The sequence below is a fragment of the Scyliorhinus torazame genome, chromosome 9 (assembly GCF_047496885.1).
Source record: "Scyliorhinus torazame isolate Kashiwa2021f chromosome 9, sScyTor2.1, whole genome shotgun sequence".
Taxonomy (NCBI): Eukaryota; Metazoa; Chordata; class Chondrichthyes; order Carcharhiniformes; family Scyliorhinidae; genus Scyliorhinus; species Scyliorhinus torazame.
In genome coordinates this window covers 96,999,986-97,019,932 of record NC_092715.1, presented here as the reverse complement: position 1 = coordinate 97,019,932, position 19,947 = coordinate 96,999,986, and the positions used below count along the sequence as shown (strand labels likewise).

Genomic DNA, 19,947 nt, shown 5'->3' with positions numbered 1-19,947 from the left:
GATTTTGAAAGGAAAATTTACAGCACCCTATGATAGATTTAAAAATGCACTGACCACACATGATGGTGTGGTGTTAAAAGACACCCTTTATGTGGTTCCTGAACAGGACAGGAATCAACTTATTTGTTTATTCCATGACAGTCATGGACATCAGGGAATTGATCCCACTACAGCCCACCTCAGGCAGCTCTGTTGGTGGCCAAGTTTAAAAGAAGACGTAACGCACTACGTTGAGAATTGCCTTATCTGTGCCAAGAACAATCCGGACAGATATGCAAAGAAAGCTCAACTTAGTCACACCCGCCCCGTTAATGGCCCCTGGACTAACCTCCAGATCGATTTTATAGGACCATTGCCCCCTTACAGGAATGGTTACAAGTACGTATTAGTCGTCATAGACACTTTACGAAATGGGTAGAGGCATTCCCATCCAGAACGAACACGGCAAAGACCACCGCAAAGATCTTAACCCACCACATCTTTACGAGATGGGGACTCCCCCGCAGCATTGAATCCGACCAAGGTTCCCATTTTACGGGACGTGTCATGAAGAACGTCCTCATGATATTTGGCATTGCCCCAAAATTCCACATCGCATACCACGCCAGGCAAGTGGTATCGTGGAGCGCATGAATCGGACCCTAAAAGCAACCCTCAGAAAAATGGTCCAACAGAACTACACCACTTGGGATTCAGTCATCCCTTTTGCGTTGATGGTTTTAAGAAATACTGTCTCAACTTCCACAGGTTACACACAGGTTACACCCCACACCCTCTCATGACCGGACGTCCCATGAAAGGCACAGAAGTTTTATTAGGATTGGACTTGACCAGCCCCGAAGTGACAGCCCTCACACACGAGAATGCAGTAAAGTAGTTAGTGGAAAATGTAAAAATGGCTCAGCTAGCAGCCGCAGTAAGATTAGGCACAGGGAAGAAACAGAGCAAGGCCTGTTTCAACAAGACAGTGCATGCGACTGAGTTTGAGGTAGGACAGCAGGTCATGCTCTCTATTTACAACTCCAGCACATTCCTGTCACCGAAGTATTCGGGTCCGTACTCCATTGCGGACAAAGTAAGCCCCTCCGTCTACAAAATCAAGTACCCCAACGGAAAGACTGCGTGGTTCCATATTAACCAGCTTAAGGCATATGGCCCACAGTCCAACCACGCACACCACATCATGCTCGACGCAGCAGACCACACCCCGCCCACACCCTCTTAGCCCTACTCTCCCCAACACACCAACCACATCCACCGACTCGCCCACGACTCCACCCCCGACCTCTAGACTCCGCCCCAGAACGTCCACAGACAGCAGCAGCAGCGACAGCGACTGTGACTCAGACAATAGCCACAGCACGCCTCCCTACTATCCCAAGGCAACAGGACCCACAACCAGTGAATCTGACCACGATTCGAGTGATCCCTTTCATAGATTTCATAGAATTTACAGTGCAGAAGGAGGCCATTCGGCCCATCGAGTCTGCACCGGCTCTTTGAAAGAGCACCCTACCCAAGGTCCACACCTCCACCCTATCCTAATAACCCAGTAACCCCACCCAACACTAAGGGCAATTTTGGACACACAGGGCAATTTATCATGGCCAATCCACCTAACCTGCACATCTTTGGACTGTGGGAGGAAACCAGAGCACCCGGAGGAAACCCACGCGCACACTGGGAGGATGTGCTGACTCCGCACAGACAGTGACCCAACACGGAATCGAACCTGGGACCCTGGAGCTGTGAAGTAATTGTGCTATCCACAATGCTACCGTGCTGCCTGTAATCACTTCCTCATGACTTTCCTCAACAAACCCCACCAAAGACCACCGCCCTACGATGACGATTACATCCCCACAGAACTAGACACCACCTTTTGGCACCGCGACAACTCATACAGGCTCATCCAGAACGACGAGATGGACCCCAAATCGCACCATGCAGCCCTATCAGCCCTTATACATTCGAGAGTATGGCATCCGGGAGAAGATGACGACTTTGAGTCTGACTCCCAAAGCGAGAACCCCTTTGCGACCCTGTTCGCATTAACTGAGGTGTCCAGATGATGTTTTAAAAAGGAACCGCTTGGGAGAAAATGGTGTCCTTTCTGATGGAACCTGCAGCATGTTGTTTAATGTTGTTTGTTACTGTTAGTTTTAAATGTTATTTGTAAGATCGGAAAAAAAATTCCACGGCCCCGCGCCTTATTCGTCTGCCGAAACCTATGAGAACTTGCCAGCACGCTCATCGGCAGAAACCGCTGAGAGCTTGCCAGACCCCCGTTCACAACTGCTCGTCTCGTTCCAAGGTAGAACCAATACGGCAACCCCCACGATGACTACATTCTTTGCCCGTTCTTGCCGGTTGCTCAGGCAGTGGAGAAACGGCATTGGTCTCCACCCTGCCTGAGGACCCCCCTCTGGTCAGCTACGCTCGGGTAGAGCACACACGGCGTTGGTCGCCGTCCTACCCGGCAATTCCATCCAATTCTTACCCGTCGCGGCCCATACGCACCTCATTTCGGCACTCTTGGTTCAAAAAATTTTGTTTTGTTTTCGGGCAACCCTTAGGTTGCCATCCCTATGCTATTTACCTCCTCAAACATTTGGATGGTAAATCGCACAGCCTGCGAGACGGCTTGCACTGTTTCAGTATTTTTAAGTGTGTCTTGCCCTGAATATTCGGTTTAAAAAAAAAAAAAATAATGAGGGAGTCACACATGGTGACAAATTGTAAAGGGAGAATTGGCACTGAAGGACAGACATACGAACAGATGAGATATTAACCAAGCCCCACCAAAGACCACCGCCCTACGATGACGATTCCATCCCCACAGAACTAGACTCCACCTTTCGGCACCGCGACAACTCGTACAGGCTCATCCAGAACACTATGCTTGATCCCACAGAACCCCAGAAGCTCCAGGAAAAGAGACGAAACGGAAATGAAGAGAAGAGAACGAAGAAGACAACAATGAAGACGGCATATGTGTTTTTCGTTATTGCAATTTGTACCCGGTTGCGCGCGAATGCAAACCCCCTGACCACAACCCCCCCCCAGACGTCAATGATTCACTTCCCCATATCACACAGAACCCCGAGATAGTCTCCGATACACCATCATGGTATGATAAGCTCATAACGTGGTACTCCCTTTCCTACGTAGTTGAATCCCTATTAGTGTTGGCGATACTCTTGTAGAGGGTGCCATCTCCGCTACTCCACTACTGGGCCGATATCTGGGGTTTGAATATCTGTGTGTGTCTCTCTCCAGCTGGCACTGAAACTTCAGAGGCCAGGGGATGTCGCACTGGGACACTTCCACTGAAGAGAGCACTGATTCAAGCCTGCCGTTTATTCCTAACCGACAGCCTGAGACTTATATCACACAGATCTCCAGACCCCTACCAATACCCAGGTGATTCTCTCTCTTGCCGGTGGTGCAACAGCCACCCGGTTCCTACTCCACTAGAGTAGCTTTCCCAAGAGAGAGAATAGGACACTGCTGTTTATTTCCTAACCAGCAGTCTGTCCTGAGTGAATCGCTCAAGATGACCCTCGATTCCTGAACCCGGAATTAAGGTGAGGAGTATTTTAACAATGACTTGGTCAGAGGTCGCTGGTGAAAGATTGAAGAATTTAAACGACTCCAATTGTCATCAAATCAAGGTTTATTGTAAAACCCAGGTCAAAATCATCAACAGAAGAAACACAATACAATCTTATACTCTAATATACACTATGTCTATTCAAAGGTAATATAGCGGACACAACGAAAATTCTTATGCTTACACAGTTTTTAGCAATATCACAGGCACAAAACAAGTTCCCTTCCCCAAAGCCTCAACCACTATTAAAATCAAGGGAGTTTCGTAAGCTGCTGCGGAGTACTTACGGTCACAGGCTGCAGAGGTCAAGTCAGGGGTGCAGAGGTCGAGCCACGAACGAAACAGACCCCTCTCGAAAACACAGCCCCTTTTATATAGTTATACCTGGCTTTGTTCTGTGATCGGCCAGCCCCTTTTGCATTGAGAAGGTAAGTTTTTAAAAGTTCCCGCTGGTCCCGCCCCCTTTGCCGGTCAGAGCTGTATGTTTCCGGGGTATTCCTTGCAGGTCCGCTTCTTCCAGCTGGGCAGACCTGCGCGATTTGAATTTGGCGCTGGCTCCGCCCCCTTCCTTCAGTGAGTTTCAGCCGGCAGCTTCTGTCAAGCTTGGAGTACCTCCCCCAGGTCCGCCTCCAACTTGGGTTTTCTGCCGGTAGCTTCTGTCAAGCTTGGAGTACCTCCCCCAGGTCCGCCTCCAACTTGGTTTTTTTCAGACTTGCGCGATTTGAATTTGGCGCTGGCTCCGCCCCCCTCCTCCCAGTGAGTTTCTGCCGGTAGCTTCTGTCAAGATTGGAGTACCTCCCCCAGGTCCGCCTCCAACTTGGTTTTTCCTCTACCGCTGATTTTCTAGGGGCTTTTCCAGCGCAATATGCTGGACTCAGACAGTCTGATTTCTAGTTTTAATGAGGTTAGGCTCTTCTGTGGAGAATTTCAGTGTCTTCCAGCTGCTCCGGAGATGGCTGCTGTTCTCACCTTGCTATGTTGATGGGGTGCTAATTGGATTCTACTCTGGTGGAGGCCAGGTCATTTACATTTGCATGGGGCTATGACCATCCCATTGTCCTGCTTGCATGCAAGCCTCCTGTGTATTCCCGTGCCCCTTTGTCTGTGTCTTGATGTTATCTTGTTTGTCTGGCCCCTTCTTCCTTGTAGCTCCTAGGGGGGTGTTTGTAAATGTTTATGTATTTATGCCCTTACTCAGCTCAGCGGGCCAAGCCTGCTGGGAAAACTGGTTCTGTTCCCTTGGCTGGAAAGTCGGTTTACAGTCTCTGAGTTTCTCCAAAAAGGGCCGAATTGCCCGAAAACCTTACACTCTGCAGCATCGTGCAGACTATCCGCATGAGGAAATGGAGAAGGAGAGCCTACCGCGCACCCCAGTATACAGAATGAGATCCCCCATTTTCGGTTTTCACCAGGCCCCCGAACCCGTCGATCTATAATTAAGGACATTCGTTTGCGTTCTTCTGTAAATAAAGAAATGGAAATATTGTACACCCCTGTGCTTGACTGCCAAGCCAGGAAAAATGTAAATGCTGCTTTCATTTTGTATTGTTTAGGAAGTTAATATGACTGAATGTTTAGTGAGTGTAGTTTATTGAGGACAGTTAGAGGTGCCGTTTTTTAAATTTTGTAATGCATGTCCCTGTTTTGACATAGCGCCACTTAGAATGTTAGGTAAAAAAAATTCTTGCATAGTTATGGTCAGTGTAGAGGCCACAGAAGAGTGCTCGCCGGGTCAGGGAATGAAGATAACGCAGTTATGTGATCCTTCATGCTTCCCGTAAGGGATCACAAGGAGGGGGTGTAGCCACCTGGGTTGGCCACTTCCCGACTTAAATGGATAACCGCAAAGGCTGAAGGGAAATTCAGCCAACACTGGCAAAGACTAGCAAGTGCAGAAATCATGTATATTGAAACCTGCAAAACAACCAGACAGCACTGAAACCAGCGGCCATCTGCATAGTAATGCAGCAGCCATCTGTATAGTAATGAGCGATTCCAAGGCACAATGGCAACAGTTAAGGTGAATAAAACCAAGCCAGACTCCTCGACGCCAGCAGGAGCCAAGACAAAGGAAGGCCAACGGACACTTAGGGACCGCCCAGCGATCAGGGAACCGCTCCAGCATTGGAGAAATCGATCCAAGTGATCGGAAAGTAGTCCAATCACTTGGAACCAGGTACGGGGTCCGCCCCGAAGGGCGGGAAGCCCCTGGGGACTATGAAGTAAAGCCCCCCAAGTTCAAATCGTCCTTCTTTGGCAGGGTCACTCAGCAACTTGAACCAACCCTTGACAGTGACCTGCCTCGCTGCCGCCAACCAAGTAAGTCTCAAGTCAACGCTTGCTACGAGATAGGCGCTCCTAGCTACCAGTCCATACCAGCTTTTGAATCCTGCAGACTCAGGACCTGAACGAAAGGCCATTTGTTCCCCTGACCTGGTGGGCCAGTCCGAAGCTAAGTATAGGCCTTTTAGTGATAGGAATAGCCTAGAAAGTAGAGTTTCTGCATGAGTAGTGATTTACTGTGTATAATAAATGTGTTTTGATTTGAATCTTACTAATTGGTGTGTTGAGTTATTGATCATTACTTGAACTTGAACCTCGTGGCGGTATCATAAAGATACCTGGCGACTCTAGAGCAAAGGTTGAACAAACCGAGCAAATTACGATTTAAGAGCCAACCAAAAGTTAGCAACAGTGGGTCAAACCTGGGACCCTGGCGCTGCGAAGCCATGGTGCTAACCACTATGCTACCGTGCTGCATGTGATGGAGTTGTTGCCAAATTTGCCCCACAAGCAGTGGGAGCCTTGCGGGGCCCCGGTATTGAGGACTATTGTGTAGGAAATGTTGTTTATCCTTACTGATTGTGGCCTATGGGTCAGGAAGTCGAGGATCCAGTTGCAGAGGGAGGAGCCAAGTCCTAGGAATTGGAGTTTTGATATGAGCTTGGCTGGGATTATGGTGTTGAAGGCAGAGCTGTAGTTAATGACTAGGAGTCTGACATAGGAGCCCTTGTTGTCGAGATGCTCCAGAGATGTGTGTCGGGCCAGGGAGATGGTGTCTGCTGTGGACCGGTATGATGCATGCAGTGAATCAAGGCAGTCTGTGAGTACGGAGTGGAAGAATCCTCATTTGAGTCATGTAATGTTTTAAACCAGGAAGTACAAATCAAGAATTATCAGTTGGTTTAAGTCATGCACAAAAAATGAAGTAATTATTTAATAAAAAATGTGATTAAGTAATGTGATTAAGAGATTGACCGAAAAGGTAAAGAAAATGACATTTTTAAAACAAGTATTTTTATTCAAACTTGTTAACATTTTAATAAAACAAAACAAACACAACCTCCCCCTCCCTCAAACAGCCTGGAAAGTTTAAATTTCCAATGGGCAATTGCTGTGCACTGGAACCATACATAGAAAATAGAAGCAGGAGGAGACCATTCAGCCTTTTGAACCAGCTCTGCCATTCATTATGATCGTGGCCGATCATCATGTTCGGTACCCTGCACGTTCTCCCCGTGTCTGCGTGGGTTTCCCCCGGGTGCTCCGGTTTCCTCCCACAGTCCAAAGACGTGCAGGTTAGATGGATTGGCCATGATAAATTGCCCTAAGTGACCAAAAAGGTTAGGAGGGGTTATTGGGTTACGGGGATAGGTTGGAAGTGAGGGCGTAAGTGGGTCGGTGCAGACTCTATGGGCCGAATGGCCTCCTTCTGCACTGTATGTTCTCAACATACACCCATTCAAATAATAATCTGGTTTCCTATTTTTGCTACCGAAACCTCACATTTATCCACATTATACTTCATCTGCCATGCATGTGCCCACTTACTCAGCCTGTCGAAATCCTGCTGAAGCATCTCTGCATTCTCCTCGCAACTCACCCTCCCACCCAACTTTGTATCATCTGCAAATTTTGAGATCATACATTTAGTACCCTTGTCCAAACCTTGTCCAAATCATTAGTATATAATGTGAACAGTTGGGGTCCTAGCACGGATCCCTGTGGTACCCCACTAGTCACTGATTGCCAATCAGAAAAAGACCCATTTATTCCAAATTTTTGCTTCCTGTCTGCTAACCAGCTTTCTATCCATATCAAGACACTACCTGTAATCCCATGCGCTTTATTTAACTTTACACATTAATCTGCTATGTGAGAGCTTGTCAAAAGCCTTCTGAAAGTCTAAATATACCACATCCACCGGTTCTACCTGGTCAATTCTACTAGTTACATCTTCAAAGAATTCTAGTAGATTTGTCAAGGATTTCCTTTTGCAAATCCATGCTGACTTTGTAGGAACCATTCCAGAGTCCAAAGGTTTTTTGAAAATGACCACCAATGGATCCACTATTTCTAGGGCCACTTCCTTAAGCACTCTGGGATGCATATTATCAGGCCCTGGAGATTTGTTCGCCTTCAATCCCATCAATTTCCCCAAAACTATTTATTTACTAATTTATTTCAGCTCCTCACTAAAACTTGTGCTTCTCCGAACATCCGGTACATTATGTACATGTTTTCCTTTGCGAAGACAGAAGCAAAGTACGAATTTAGTTCCTCAGTCATTTCTTTGTTCCCTGTTATGAATTCCTCTGTTTCTGACTGTAAGGGGCCTATATTAGTTTTTAGTCATCTTTTTCTCTTTACATACCTATAGAAACTTTTACAGTCTGTTTTTATGTTCCCCGGTAGTTTACTTTCAAATTGCATTTTCCCCTTCTTAATCAATCCATTGGTCTGCCTTTGCTGAATTTTAAACTGTTCCCAATCCTCAGGTCTATTGCTTTCTCTTGCTAATTTGTATGCTTCTTCTTTGAATCTAATATTATCTCTAATTTCTCTTGTAAGCCATGGTTTGACCACAGTTCCCTTTCTACTCTTGCGCCAAATAGGAATAAACAACTTTTGGAATTGATGCGCCAATTTAAATCGGAATCTCCAGATGGATCCGACTCTCCTCAGAACAATTTCTCAAGAAAGGTTAGAAGGATTATAACCACTTCTAATTCCTGGCTAAATACAATACTGACTCACCTAACCCTTCATGGGTTTAGAAGGTGCTGCCGAAGCAGCCTTGGCGAATTCCCTGCAGTGCATCTTGTAGATCAGCGTTCCCGGGAGTCAGTTCTGTCAAACAGCCGAGCTTCATTACCCACGCCGGCTGACCTTCGCAACACGTTACCTTCGCTTGACTTTAATGCGAAAGGGGGCCTGCATGGTTCACAGGAGATCACTTCAATTAGGTTCATAGGAGGATCGGGAAATGTGCATGTCAGATGCGGATTTAGGCCAGTTCCTTCATTTTTGTGAAAACAGAAAATACAACCTCGCACATGTAGGTCGCCGTGAAGGGCAATAGCAACAAAATGCTTGTTTTACTCAGCACTGGATATTCCTGGGAGATGCTGCAGAATTTTGACAGCCTCATGGGCTTTTTGCATGTTTTTATTCTGGTATCGCAGTTCAGGTACACGAGCATCGTCTTTTTATTTGTAGTCACCTATAAGTTAATAACTGACTCTGGGGCGGATTTCTCCGCACCTTTAGCGGCCAAGCCCTCACCTTTAGGGGCTAGGCCCGCGCCGGAGTGGTTGCCGTCCCGCCGGCTGGCGTGGAAGGCCTTTGGCGCCACGCCAGCCGGGGCCGAAGGGACTCCGCCGGCCGGTGGAAGTCCGCGCATGCGCGGGAGCGTCAGCGGCTGCTGACGTCATCCCTGCGCATGGGGGGGGGGGGGGGTCACCTACGTGTCGGCCATCGCGGAGACCTACACGGCCGACGTGTAGAAAAAGAGTGCCCCCACAGCACAGGCCCGCCCGCGGATCGGTGGGCCCTGATCGCGGGCCAGGCCACCATGGGGGCAACCCCCCGGGGACAGATCGCCCCACGCCGACACCAGAGCCGGCTCGCGCCACCTTTAATTCACGGTTTAATTCGCGCCGGCGGGACCGACATTACGGCAGCGGGACTTTGGCCCATCGCGGGTCGGAGAATTGCTGGGGTGGGCCCGCCGGCCAGCGCGATTCACGCACCCGCTGAATCTCCGGTGCCGGGGAATTCAGCGGCTGGCGGTGGCGGGATTCACGCCGCAGCCCGGCGATTCTCCGACCCGGCGGGAGGTCGGAGAATCCCGCCCCTGGAGTCTCAACCTCGAGGAATTTTTCACCCACCACTTTTCTTTCAAAATCTGAAACTTCTCCTCTCATTTGCCAATACTTCCCTGCTGAACATAACACACATGGGCTTTGCATCCTTATTTTCACTGCCGCAATTGACAAAACCACAACTGAAAAAAAATCATCATACTGCTTTGTTCCCGAGTTAAGTTTTGTCTTTGTAGGCTGTTAACCAGAGGCCACGGAGCTCTGTACAGAGCTAACACTAGCACTGCTCTGTCCTGCCCTGGACTCTCCTATGCAGCTCTCTCCAGCAGATTCAGTTGTGAGATAATGTTCAGTAGGTACACTGCCTATTTGTGTCTCTGGCCATCTCTTGTAAGAAAACGATTCAACTTCACAGTTCTCTTGCAAGCAAAAATGGAAGAAGTTCTCCATGAATTGGTGCCAAAAGCACGTATTCGCAGTGCATTTGACATCTTGTGTACCTGCAGGGCGAGTGACCAGCTTACTGTTGCCTCTCCTGGCTAGAAGACTGCACACAGTCTCATTTCCTTCTCATTTAAAAGGCAGCAGGGGCCGTCATTCTCAATAAATGCCAGTAGTGGCTGATGGTCGTTTCTCCCGCGATTGGGACCACCACAGAAATGCCGTGACTAATTGTTCCGCGACTGTCCCGACACCTGCCTGCGACCCGCAATTTGAAAAACCCTGTTGTAGATGGTACATACTGCTGCCACTGTTCGTGGGTGGTGAAGGGATTGAATGTTTGTGGAAGGGATAGCAATCCAACGGGGGTTGCTATCCCTGCTTTGTGCTGAATGGTGTTGAGCTTCTTCCGTGTTGTTGGAGCTGCACTCATCCCGGAAAGTGGGGAGTAATCCATTACACTATCGACTTGTGCCTTGTAGGTCAGGCTTTGGGGTGTCAGGAGGTTACTTGCTACAAGATTCCTAGCCTCTGATCTGTTCTGGAAGCCACAGTCTTTATATGGCTAGTCCAGTTCCATAGTCTAGTCCAGTTTCTGGTCGCTGGTAACCCCCAGGATATTGATAGTGTGGGATTCAGTGATGGTAAAGCTGTTGAATGTTGAGGGATGGTGGTTAGATCCACTCTTGATAGAGATGGTTGTTGCCTGGCACTTGTATGGTGTGAATGTTACTTGCCAATTTTCAGACCTAGCCTGGATATTGTCCAGGTCTTGTTGCATTTGGATATGGACTGCTTCAATATCTGAGTCATCATGAATGGTGCTGAACATTGTGCAGTCAACCGCAAACATCCCCACTTCTGACCTTATGATAGAACAAAGGTTATTAAAGCAGCTGAAGATGGTTGAGCCTTGGACACTACTGCAGTGATGTCCTGGAGCTGAGATGATTGATCTCCAATCACCATAACCATCTTCCTTTGTCCCAGTTATGACTCCGACCAGCATAGGATTTCTGCAGATTCCCATTGAATCCAGTTTTGCTAGAGCTCCTTGATGCCACACTCGGTCAAATGCTGCCTTAATGTCAAGGGCAGTCACGCTCACCTCATTTCTGGTGTTCAGCTCTTTTGTCCATGTTTGACAAAGGTTGTAATGAGGTCAGGACCTGAATGACCCTGACAGAACCTGACAGTGTTTGTGAGCAGGTTATTGCTGAGTAAGTGCCGCTTGATAGCACTGTTGATGGTGCCTTCCATCACTCCACTTTACTGATGATAGAGAGTAGACTGATGGGGCGGTAATTGGCCAGGTTAGATTTGTCCTGTTTTTTGTACACGGGACATATGGGATAATTTTCTATTTGCCTGGTAGAGGCCAGTTTTATAGCTTTACTGGAACAGATTGGCTAGAGATGCGGCACGTTCTGGAGCACATGTCTTCAGTACTATAGTTAGAATATTGTCAGGGCCCATGGTCTTTACAGTATCTAGTGTCTTCAGTTGTTTCTTGATATCACGTGGCGTGAATGGAATTGGCTGAAGACTTGACGTATTTGATGCTCGGGACATAGAAACATAGACAATAGGTGCAGGAGTAGCCCATTTGGCCCTTGAGCTTTCACCACCATTCAATATGATCATGGCTGATCATGCAAATTCAGTATCCTACTCCTGCTTTCTCTCCATACACCTTGATTCCTTTGGCTGCAAGGGACCTCTGGAGGTAGCCAAGGTGGACCAACCACTCGGCATTTCAGGCTGAAGATTTGTTTCAAATGCTTCAGCCTTACCTTTTACATTGAGGTGCTGGGCTTTTCCATGATTGAAGATGGGAATATTTGTGAAGCCTCCTCTTCCAGTGAATTGTTTCAATGTTCACCATCATTATGGCTGTATGTGGCAGGATTGCAGAGCTTAAATCTGATCCGTTGGTTATGGGAGTGCTTGGCTCTGTCCATTACTTGCTGCTTCTGCTGTTTGGCATGCAAGTGGTCCTGTATTGTAGCCTCACCAAGTTGCCACCTAATTCTTAGCTAACTTTGGTATTTCTCCTGGCATGCCCTTCTGCACTGTTTATTGAACCAGGGTTGATCCCCTGCTTGGTGGTAATGGTGAGTGCGGGATATACTGGGCCATGAGGCTACAGGTTGTGGTTGAGTACAATTCTGCTGCTGCTGATTACCCACAGTACCTCATGGGTGTTCAGCTATGAGCTGCGAGATCTGTTCGAAATCTATTCCATTCAGCACAATGGGTGTGCCACACAACACTGAGGATATCCTCAATGTGAAGATGTCGCCACAAGGACTGTGCGGTGGTCACTCCTACTGATGCTGTGCTGGACAGATGCATCTGCAGCAGGTTGGTGAGGATGAGGTCAAGTATGTTTTTACCTCTTGTTGGTTCTCTTACCAGTTGCTGCAGTTATGTCTAGCAGTTTATGTTATCTAGGACCCAGCTAGCTCGGTATGTGGTGATACTACCGAGCCATTCTTGGTGATGGACGTTGAAGACCCCACCCAGGGTACATTCTGCACCTTTGCCACCCTCAGTGCTTTCTCCAAGTGTTCAACATGGAGGAGTACTGATTCATCAGCTGATGGTGGACAGTATGTGACAATCTGCAGGTGGTTTCCTTGCGCATGTTTGACCTGGTGCCATGAGACTTCATGGTGTCCAGAGTTGATGTTGAGGACTCCTCCTGACTGTATACCACTGTGCTGCTACCTCTGCTGGGCCTGTAAAGTATGATTCCGTGAGTATGAATATGTCCAGCTAGTTTGAAACACCTGGCACAAGTCCCCAGATGTCCGTAAGGAATACTTTACATGGGCAATAGAGCTGGGTTTGCTGTTGTCGTTTCTGGTGTCTAAGTCAGTGCCGGGTGGTCTGTCCGGTTTCATTCCTTTCTGTTTCTTTTGTAGCAGCTGATTACAACTTAAGCGGGCATTAAGAGTCAACCACATTGTTGTGGGTCTGGAATCACATTATAGACCAGACCAGGTAAGGGATTCCTTTCCTAAAGGACATTAGTGAACCAGATGGGTTTTTATGACAATCAACAATGGTTTCATGGTCATGATTAGACTTTTAATTCCAAAAGTTTTAATTGAGTTTTTAAATTCCACCATCTGCCACAGGGATTTGAACACTGGTTTCCAGAGCCTTACCCTGCTGAGTTTCTGGATTACAAGTCAAGCGGCAATACCACTGCTTTTTCAATGTTATGACTTGCACTTAATCAATATCAGAAAACCATTAGAAGTGACTTTTAAAGATAAAAGTAACACAGACTGCATACCCACTTTTTAAAATATGGTACTGTTTAATGATAGAGTGGAATGTTTCAAATTGTATGGCATTTTTAGACCGCAGTAAGTGACATCTGATGGCTGTAAAACAGACAATTTGAAGTCATGGATCAATTTTGAATTTTCTTGTCTTTCAATACTCAGGATAACCAGGAATATAATTTGGAGGTATTCCTTGTGACTGTGAAACGTTGATGATGAAAATATTTAAATTGTTATCTTTGTTTTTAGAATTATATAGCTCTCAAGGTTGGTACCTGCACAGTAAGTATTGGTAGGATTTTCTTCTCTGCCCTTTTCCCACATGAATTGTATAATATTCCCTTTGCAGGGTTGTTTCACTTCCATCAGACAAATAACGAAGCAGGGATACCAAAGTACAGGAAACCGAAGAGATAATCTTGGAACAATATTTGTTTTCTAACAGTATTGGTAATGGGATTTTGTCGGAGACCGATAATATCATCTTTGTAATTTTATTGAGTCTTGGGGGCGAATCTGAAAAGATGACAGCGAGTACATAATGCACACTTTTATTAATGTGCAAATCAGCCAGCAGGTTTTTGGACAATGAGATAAACCATGAGTTGCAAATCTCCAAAACTCACTGGTCAGTTTATGGCACTCTGCCATTTGCTTTGGACAAACGTGTTACGATCCCCATAGAAACGGATAACTTTTTTAAAAACAGAATTTCCAGTGAATGGCCGAAAGGATCACATAACTAGATTTCATGTTTTAAGACTCTTACTGTAACACAAACTAAACATTAACTGAACAGTATTAGGCAACTATGGGAAAAATCCCCAATTTAATATTTTAAACAACTGAAAAATTTCCCTCTATGGTTATACTTTATTGATTCTATGATCTCTACCCCTTTATTCTCCAGGAACCAGACCAAAGTGATTTTATGGCTCCTTTTTCTTTTTCCAGTAAGATCATTTCTAAGGCTTGTACTGACTTTTATGATATGGGTTGCTGTCGACTTCCTTCCCTCCAACCAAAGCTGGGGAAATCTTCCAGCTTCATTTAAACCCTTGTCACTGTGGGGTTTTTAATCTTAAGCATGAACTCCCACCCGCATCCTGCGTGTTGAACAATCGAGATTTCCTGTCCCTATTTCTCTCTCTTGGATTCTTGCGGACTGATCCTATCCGTGAGGTTCAGTGGTATTTTAGGAAAGCCTGTAACCTGATCCTACAATGATTTCCTAAAGACCCCATCCCTCTCAAAGTGAATCTCCATGGTAACATGAGTCAATTCTGCTAATTAACTATCCTGCAGACCCCAACACAATTTTATCTTGGAATTTAATACACAATTTAAAGTATAACAGTTTATAAAACCTGACGTTTCTAACTTCTCGCTCAGTTGTGGAGACTAATAGTCTATACTGGGACTGCGGCAGTGCTGAGGGTGCAGACAAGATGGAAAAACCAACTTGAACTAGTCCTTACCAATCTACCTGTTGCCGATGCATCTATCCATGGATGTATTGATAGGAGTTACCACTGCACAGTCTTTATGGAGACTACCATCTTCAAATTGAGGATATCTGCCATAGTGTTGCATGACACTACCACCCAGCTAAATAGGATCGATTTAGAACAGATTTAGCAACTCAAAACTGGGCACCCATGAGGCGCTGTGAATCATCAGCAAAAGTAGCAGAATTGTACTTGACCGCAATCAGTAACCTCTTGGTCGGCATTTCCCCCACACTACCATGATCACCAAGCTGGGGGATTAACACTGGTTCAGTGAAGAGTGCAGGAGAGCATGCAAGGAGAAGCACCAGGTATACCTAAAAATGAGGTGTCAACCTGGTGAAGCAACAACACAGGACTACTTGCATGTCAAGTAGCGAGCGATAGTGAGGTGATTGTGCCTTTAAGTTCAACACAGTAGAGTAAGCGACACATAGTTCGGATGACCAATCGGGACTCGAGTGGGGAACCAACCCAAGGGGAAGGGTTCTCTTAGGCAGAGGCATTTCAGAACTAGCTGCAGACTATTGTTGCTCTTTTAGATCCTTGCAAATAAATCCTTTTGTTGTTCACTAATGAAGTCTCTGAAAGTGCATCATTACAGAGTGAAGTGATTCCACAATAGATGGACCAGATCTATGTTCTGCAGTGCTGCCACGTCCAGTCGTGAACAGCGCTGGACAATTAAATAACTAACATGAGGAGGAGGCTCCACAAATATCCCCATCCTGACTGATTTTTCTTGGGGGGGGGGGCGGGGCGGGGAGGAGAATATTACTCTTCATTGTTGGTGCCATACCTAGCAAAATAGAATATGAAACAAAAATGAAATGAAAATCGCTTATTGTCACAAGTAGGCTTCAAATGAAGTTACTGTAAAAAGCCCCTAGTCGCCACATTCCGGCGCCTGTTCGAGGAGGCTGGCACGGGAATATGGTTGTGGTTATTGTAGGTCATTCATCCCAGCTCCAGGAGAACTTCCGGGTAATGTCCTGGGCCCAACCATCTTCAGCTGCTTCGCCAATCAACTTCCCTCCACCATGTCAGAAACATGTTCACTGATGGTTGCATTCCTGACTCCTCAAGATACTGAAGCAGACTGCCCGCATGCAACAAGACCTGGACAACATTCTGGCTTGGGCTGACAAGTGTCAAGTAACATTTCTGCCACATGACTATCTCCAACAAGTCCTGAAAGACGTGCTGTTAGGTAATTTGGACATTCTAAATTCTCCCTCCTTGTACCTGAACAGGCGCCGGAATGTGGCGACTAGGGGTTTTTCACAGTCACTTCATTGCTGCGTTAATGTAAGCCAACTTGTGACAATAAATATTACAAAGAGACAATCCAACCATCTCCCCATGACATTGTGAAATTGCCATTGCTTTGTCTCCCACTGTCAACGTTCTGGGAGTTGCCATTGACCAGAACTGAACTGGGCCAGCCGTATGAACTGCGGCTACAAACATAGGTCCAGGCTGAGAATTCTGTGGAGAATAACTCGCCTCTGGACTTCCCAAAGACTGCCCACCATCTACAAGGGACTAGTCATGCATGTGATGAAATACCCTACACTTGCCTGGATGAGTGCAGCTCCAACAATACTCCAGAAGCTCTATGCCTTTCAGGACAAAGTTGCTGCTTGATTGGCATCCAATCCACCGCCTTCAGCATATACTCCGTTGATGCACAGTGGCAGTAGTGTCTACCATCTCTAACGTGCACTGCAGCAACCCTCCGAGGCTCCTTTTGACAGTATCTTCCAAACTTGTGGGAAGTCTCAACTAGAGAGGTACATACGAACAAAGAGAAGGAGAAAATTAGAATAACTAAGAAAGTGCATGAAAAAGCTCTGGTGGGTGGAATAAGGAAAACCCAAAGGGCTGTTTAAATATATAAAGAGCAAGGGAATATCTAGGGAAAGAGTAAGGTCAGTTAGGAACCATATAGGTAATCTGTGAGTAGACCCGGAAGATGTGGGTACAGTCCTCAATTAATACTTTGTGTCGGTCTTCACAATGGAAAAGGACAATGCAGGTGTAGACATCAGGATGGAGGACTGAAGGACTTCCAGTGATGGGGATGTGCTGAGTAGTCGTGCATCTGTGTTCAGTTTTGGTTCACAGACCGTTCAGTTTTGATCACCTTGCAATAGGAAAGATGCTATTAAACTGGGGAGAGTGCAGAAGAGATTTACAAGGATGTTGCCAGGACTCAAGGGACTGGATTGTAGGGAGAGATTGGACAGGCTGGGACTTTTTTCTTTGGAGCGTCGGAGACTGAGGGTGATTTAATGAAGATGTATAAGATCATGAGAGGCATGGATAGGGTGAATGCATTCAGTCTTTTTCCCTGGGTTGGGGAATCGAGAACTAGAAGGCATAGGTTTAAATTAAGGGGGGAAAGAATTAATGGGAATTTGAGGAGCAACGTTTTTACACAGAGGGTGGTACGTATGTGGATAGAACTGCCAGAGGAAGTAGTTGAGACAGGGACATTGACAATATTTAAAGGACATTTGGACAGATACATGGATAAGAAAGGTTATGAGAGATGTGGGCCAAATGCAGGAAAATGGGGTTAGCTTAGATGGGCTTTTTTGTTGGCATGGACCATGTGGGCTGAAGGGCCTGTCTCAGTTCCGTTGATTCCATGATCAGGTGACTCTCCTACGAACGCGAAAATAGGCTCTTTGACCCAAAATAGCCTGCTGAAACAAGAAAAAAAGTATACCCTTACCCAAGCTAATAATAATACAAGAGAGGATGCCGAACAACCGTAACTCCAGACGCTGTAAGGAGACAAGAAATGGGAGAAACCAAAAGAAACAAACGGCTGAGACGACAAGACACGTGAGGCGATGAAGCGCCGGCCACACCAGAGCGAGAAAGGCCGACAAACCGCACAAGGGGTTCCCCCCTCACCAGAGGGCGGATGGAGGTTGTTTCTCTCCAGGGAACTAAGAGAACATAGGGACGAGACAAAGACCAATATCCAAGTTGCGGTCAGGGTGACGATCGCAGAGGTTCTGGCAACCATGCAGGTGCCCCTGGACAAGGCAGAGAGATGACTGGAGGCCCAGGGGAACACCATCAAATTAGGAAAAACCTCAACACACCAGAGCGACTGGATAGCTGCCCTGGAGATGGAAATAACGCGGTTGGTCGCTATGCACGGGAATCTGATGGGGAAAATAGAGGACCAGGGGAACCGGTCATGGTGCCAAAACGTAAGAATAGTGGGCCTGCCAGAAGGGATTGAAGGCAGAGACCCTACGGACTATGTGGCCCAGATGCTGGGAAACATGGTGGGAAGGGACAGCTTCCCCAACCCACCAGAAATAGACCGAGCCCAAAACCCAAGGCTGGCTAACAGCCAAGGGCGATAATAACCAAAATGCACTGGTACCAGGACTGGGAAAGAATCCTGCGCTGGACTAGGCAGACAAGGAACTGCAATTGGGAAGAACACCTGATCAGGATTTACCAAGTCATTCGCGCAGACCTGGCAAGCGCCGGGCAGAGTTCAACAGGGCGAAGGCGGCCCTGAACAAAAGCAAAGTCAAATTGGGGATGCTGTAAGAGGCTAAATTCTGGGTCACATGCCAGGGCAGCGAGCATCTCTTCACGACCCCTGCAAATGACATTTTTGTCCTGGAAAACGGGCTGGAGAAACCGCAGCAGAGATAGCAGTGAGAAGATCACCCAAAGGGACCTTTATCGACCAGAGAGACACTTTCCGTGGGACTGCACTGCCTTGCTTTGAAGACGGGAACTGAAGCGTAGGAAGGGGCGAGGGCAGTGGAGCACAGGAGAGGGTGAGGACGACGGCAGGAGGGGAAACCAGATAGGGGGCAAAGGGTACACACATAGCCGACCCCACGAGGGGGGCTACCGGGAAAGGTAGCGAGAGGGGGGGCTTCAGCATGTCCCCCACTGGGGAGAGAGCGCCTGGCAACGGGGGGAGGGGGGGGGAGATAGGGGAATAAACGGGGGTAGGGGAGCAAGGGGAGGGACAGTAACAGGAGGGGGGTGAGAGGACAAGTGGGGAGGGGATAACTTTAGGGGAAACATGGGGACAAGGGTAATAACGGCATAGGCTGGTTACAACAGGCCAAATGTGGCAACTTGGAACATAAAGGCATTGTGAGCAGCCACTTTGGAGGGTCCCTAAATAAAGGGAAACCCTCCCGGAGTGCAGGGACTCACCCACATGGCATACGCATAGTTGGTGGCCACGTTGGATGGACCCTGTCAAAGGGAAACACGAGGGCAGGGGCCCGGCCTCATGGTGAGAACGCTGACCGCGGTCATCTTGGATGGCTCCCTAACAAAAGGAAACCCCGGAATGCAGTGGTGCATTCCCAAGGTAAGTATGGTTGATCCCGCAGGAGGGGGTGGACAAAAGCCCCCCATCAGGATTGTCACCTGGAACGTCGGGAATTAACAGCCCAGTGAAAAGATTCAGAGTCTTCGCCCACCTGAAAAGTATGAAAGCCGACATGCTCTTCCTCCAAGAGATACACCTGAGGGAGAAGGACCGACTGTGGGTAAGGAAGGGCTGGGTGGGACAGACCTACCATTCCTGCTACGGGACGACAGCCTGGGGGGTAGCCATACTGTTAAGTAAGAGGACGATGTTTACTGTGACGAGGATGGTTATGGATGCAGGGGGACAGTACGTCATGGTCAGCAGTGTCCTGGACAGGACCAGTGGTCCTGGTGAACCTGTACCGCCCAACTGGGATGACACGGAATTTATAAAGAAGACCATGGCGGAAATCCCCGATGTCAACACACAGCGACTTATCATTTGTGGGGGGGGGGCGCGCGCGCACACACACACACACACACACACACTTTAATTGTGTACAGGACTCACGGACGGACATGTTGAACCTCAAAACAGGAAGGACCCCTAATGTGGCAAAAGAACTCGGCACATTCGTGGAGAAAATGGAGACAGTGGAGCCATGGCGGTACAC

The 19,947-nt window shown here is 47.4% G+C and overlaps 1 protein-coding gene across 13 annotated transcripts in view; it reads left to right on the top strand.

Annotated features, from left to right (window-relative positions):
- Positions 1-19,947, top strand: part of arb2a (ARB2 cotranscriptional regulator A) — a 1,003,719-nt gene that overhangs the window by 13,333 nt on the left and 970,439 nt on the right. For 8 of the 13 annotated variants that reach the window (XM_072516280.1, XM_072516278.1, XM_072516277.1 and 5 more), the window contains one exon: positions 13,704-13,736. The exons of the other annotated variants lie outside the window; for them this stretch is intronic. In XM_072516280.1, the coding sequence (XP_072372381.1) occupies positions 13,704-13,736 (33 nt within the window). Of the gene's footprint in view, positions 1-13,703; positions 13,737-19,947 lie in introns of those variants that run through there. 13 annotated transcript variants of the gene reach the window in all.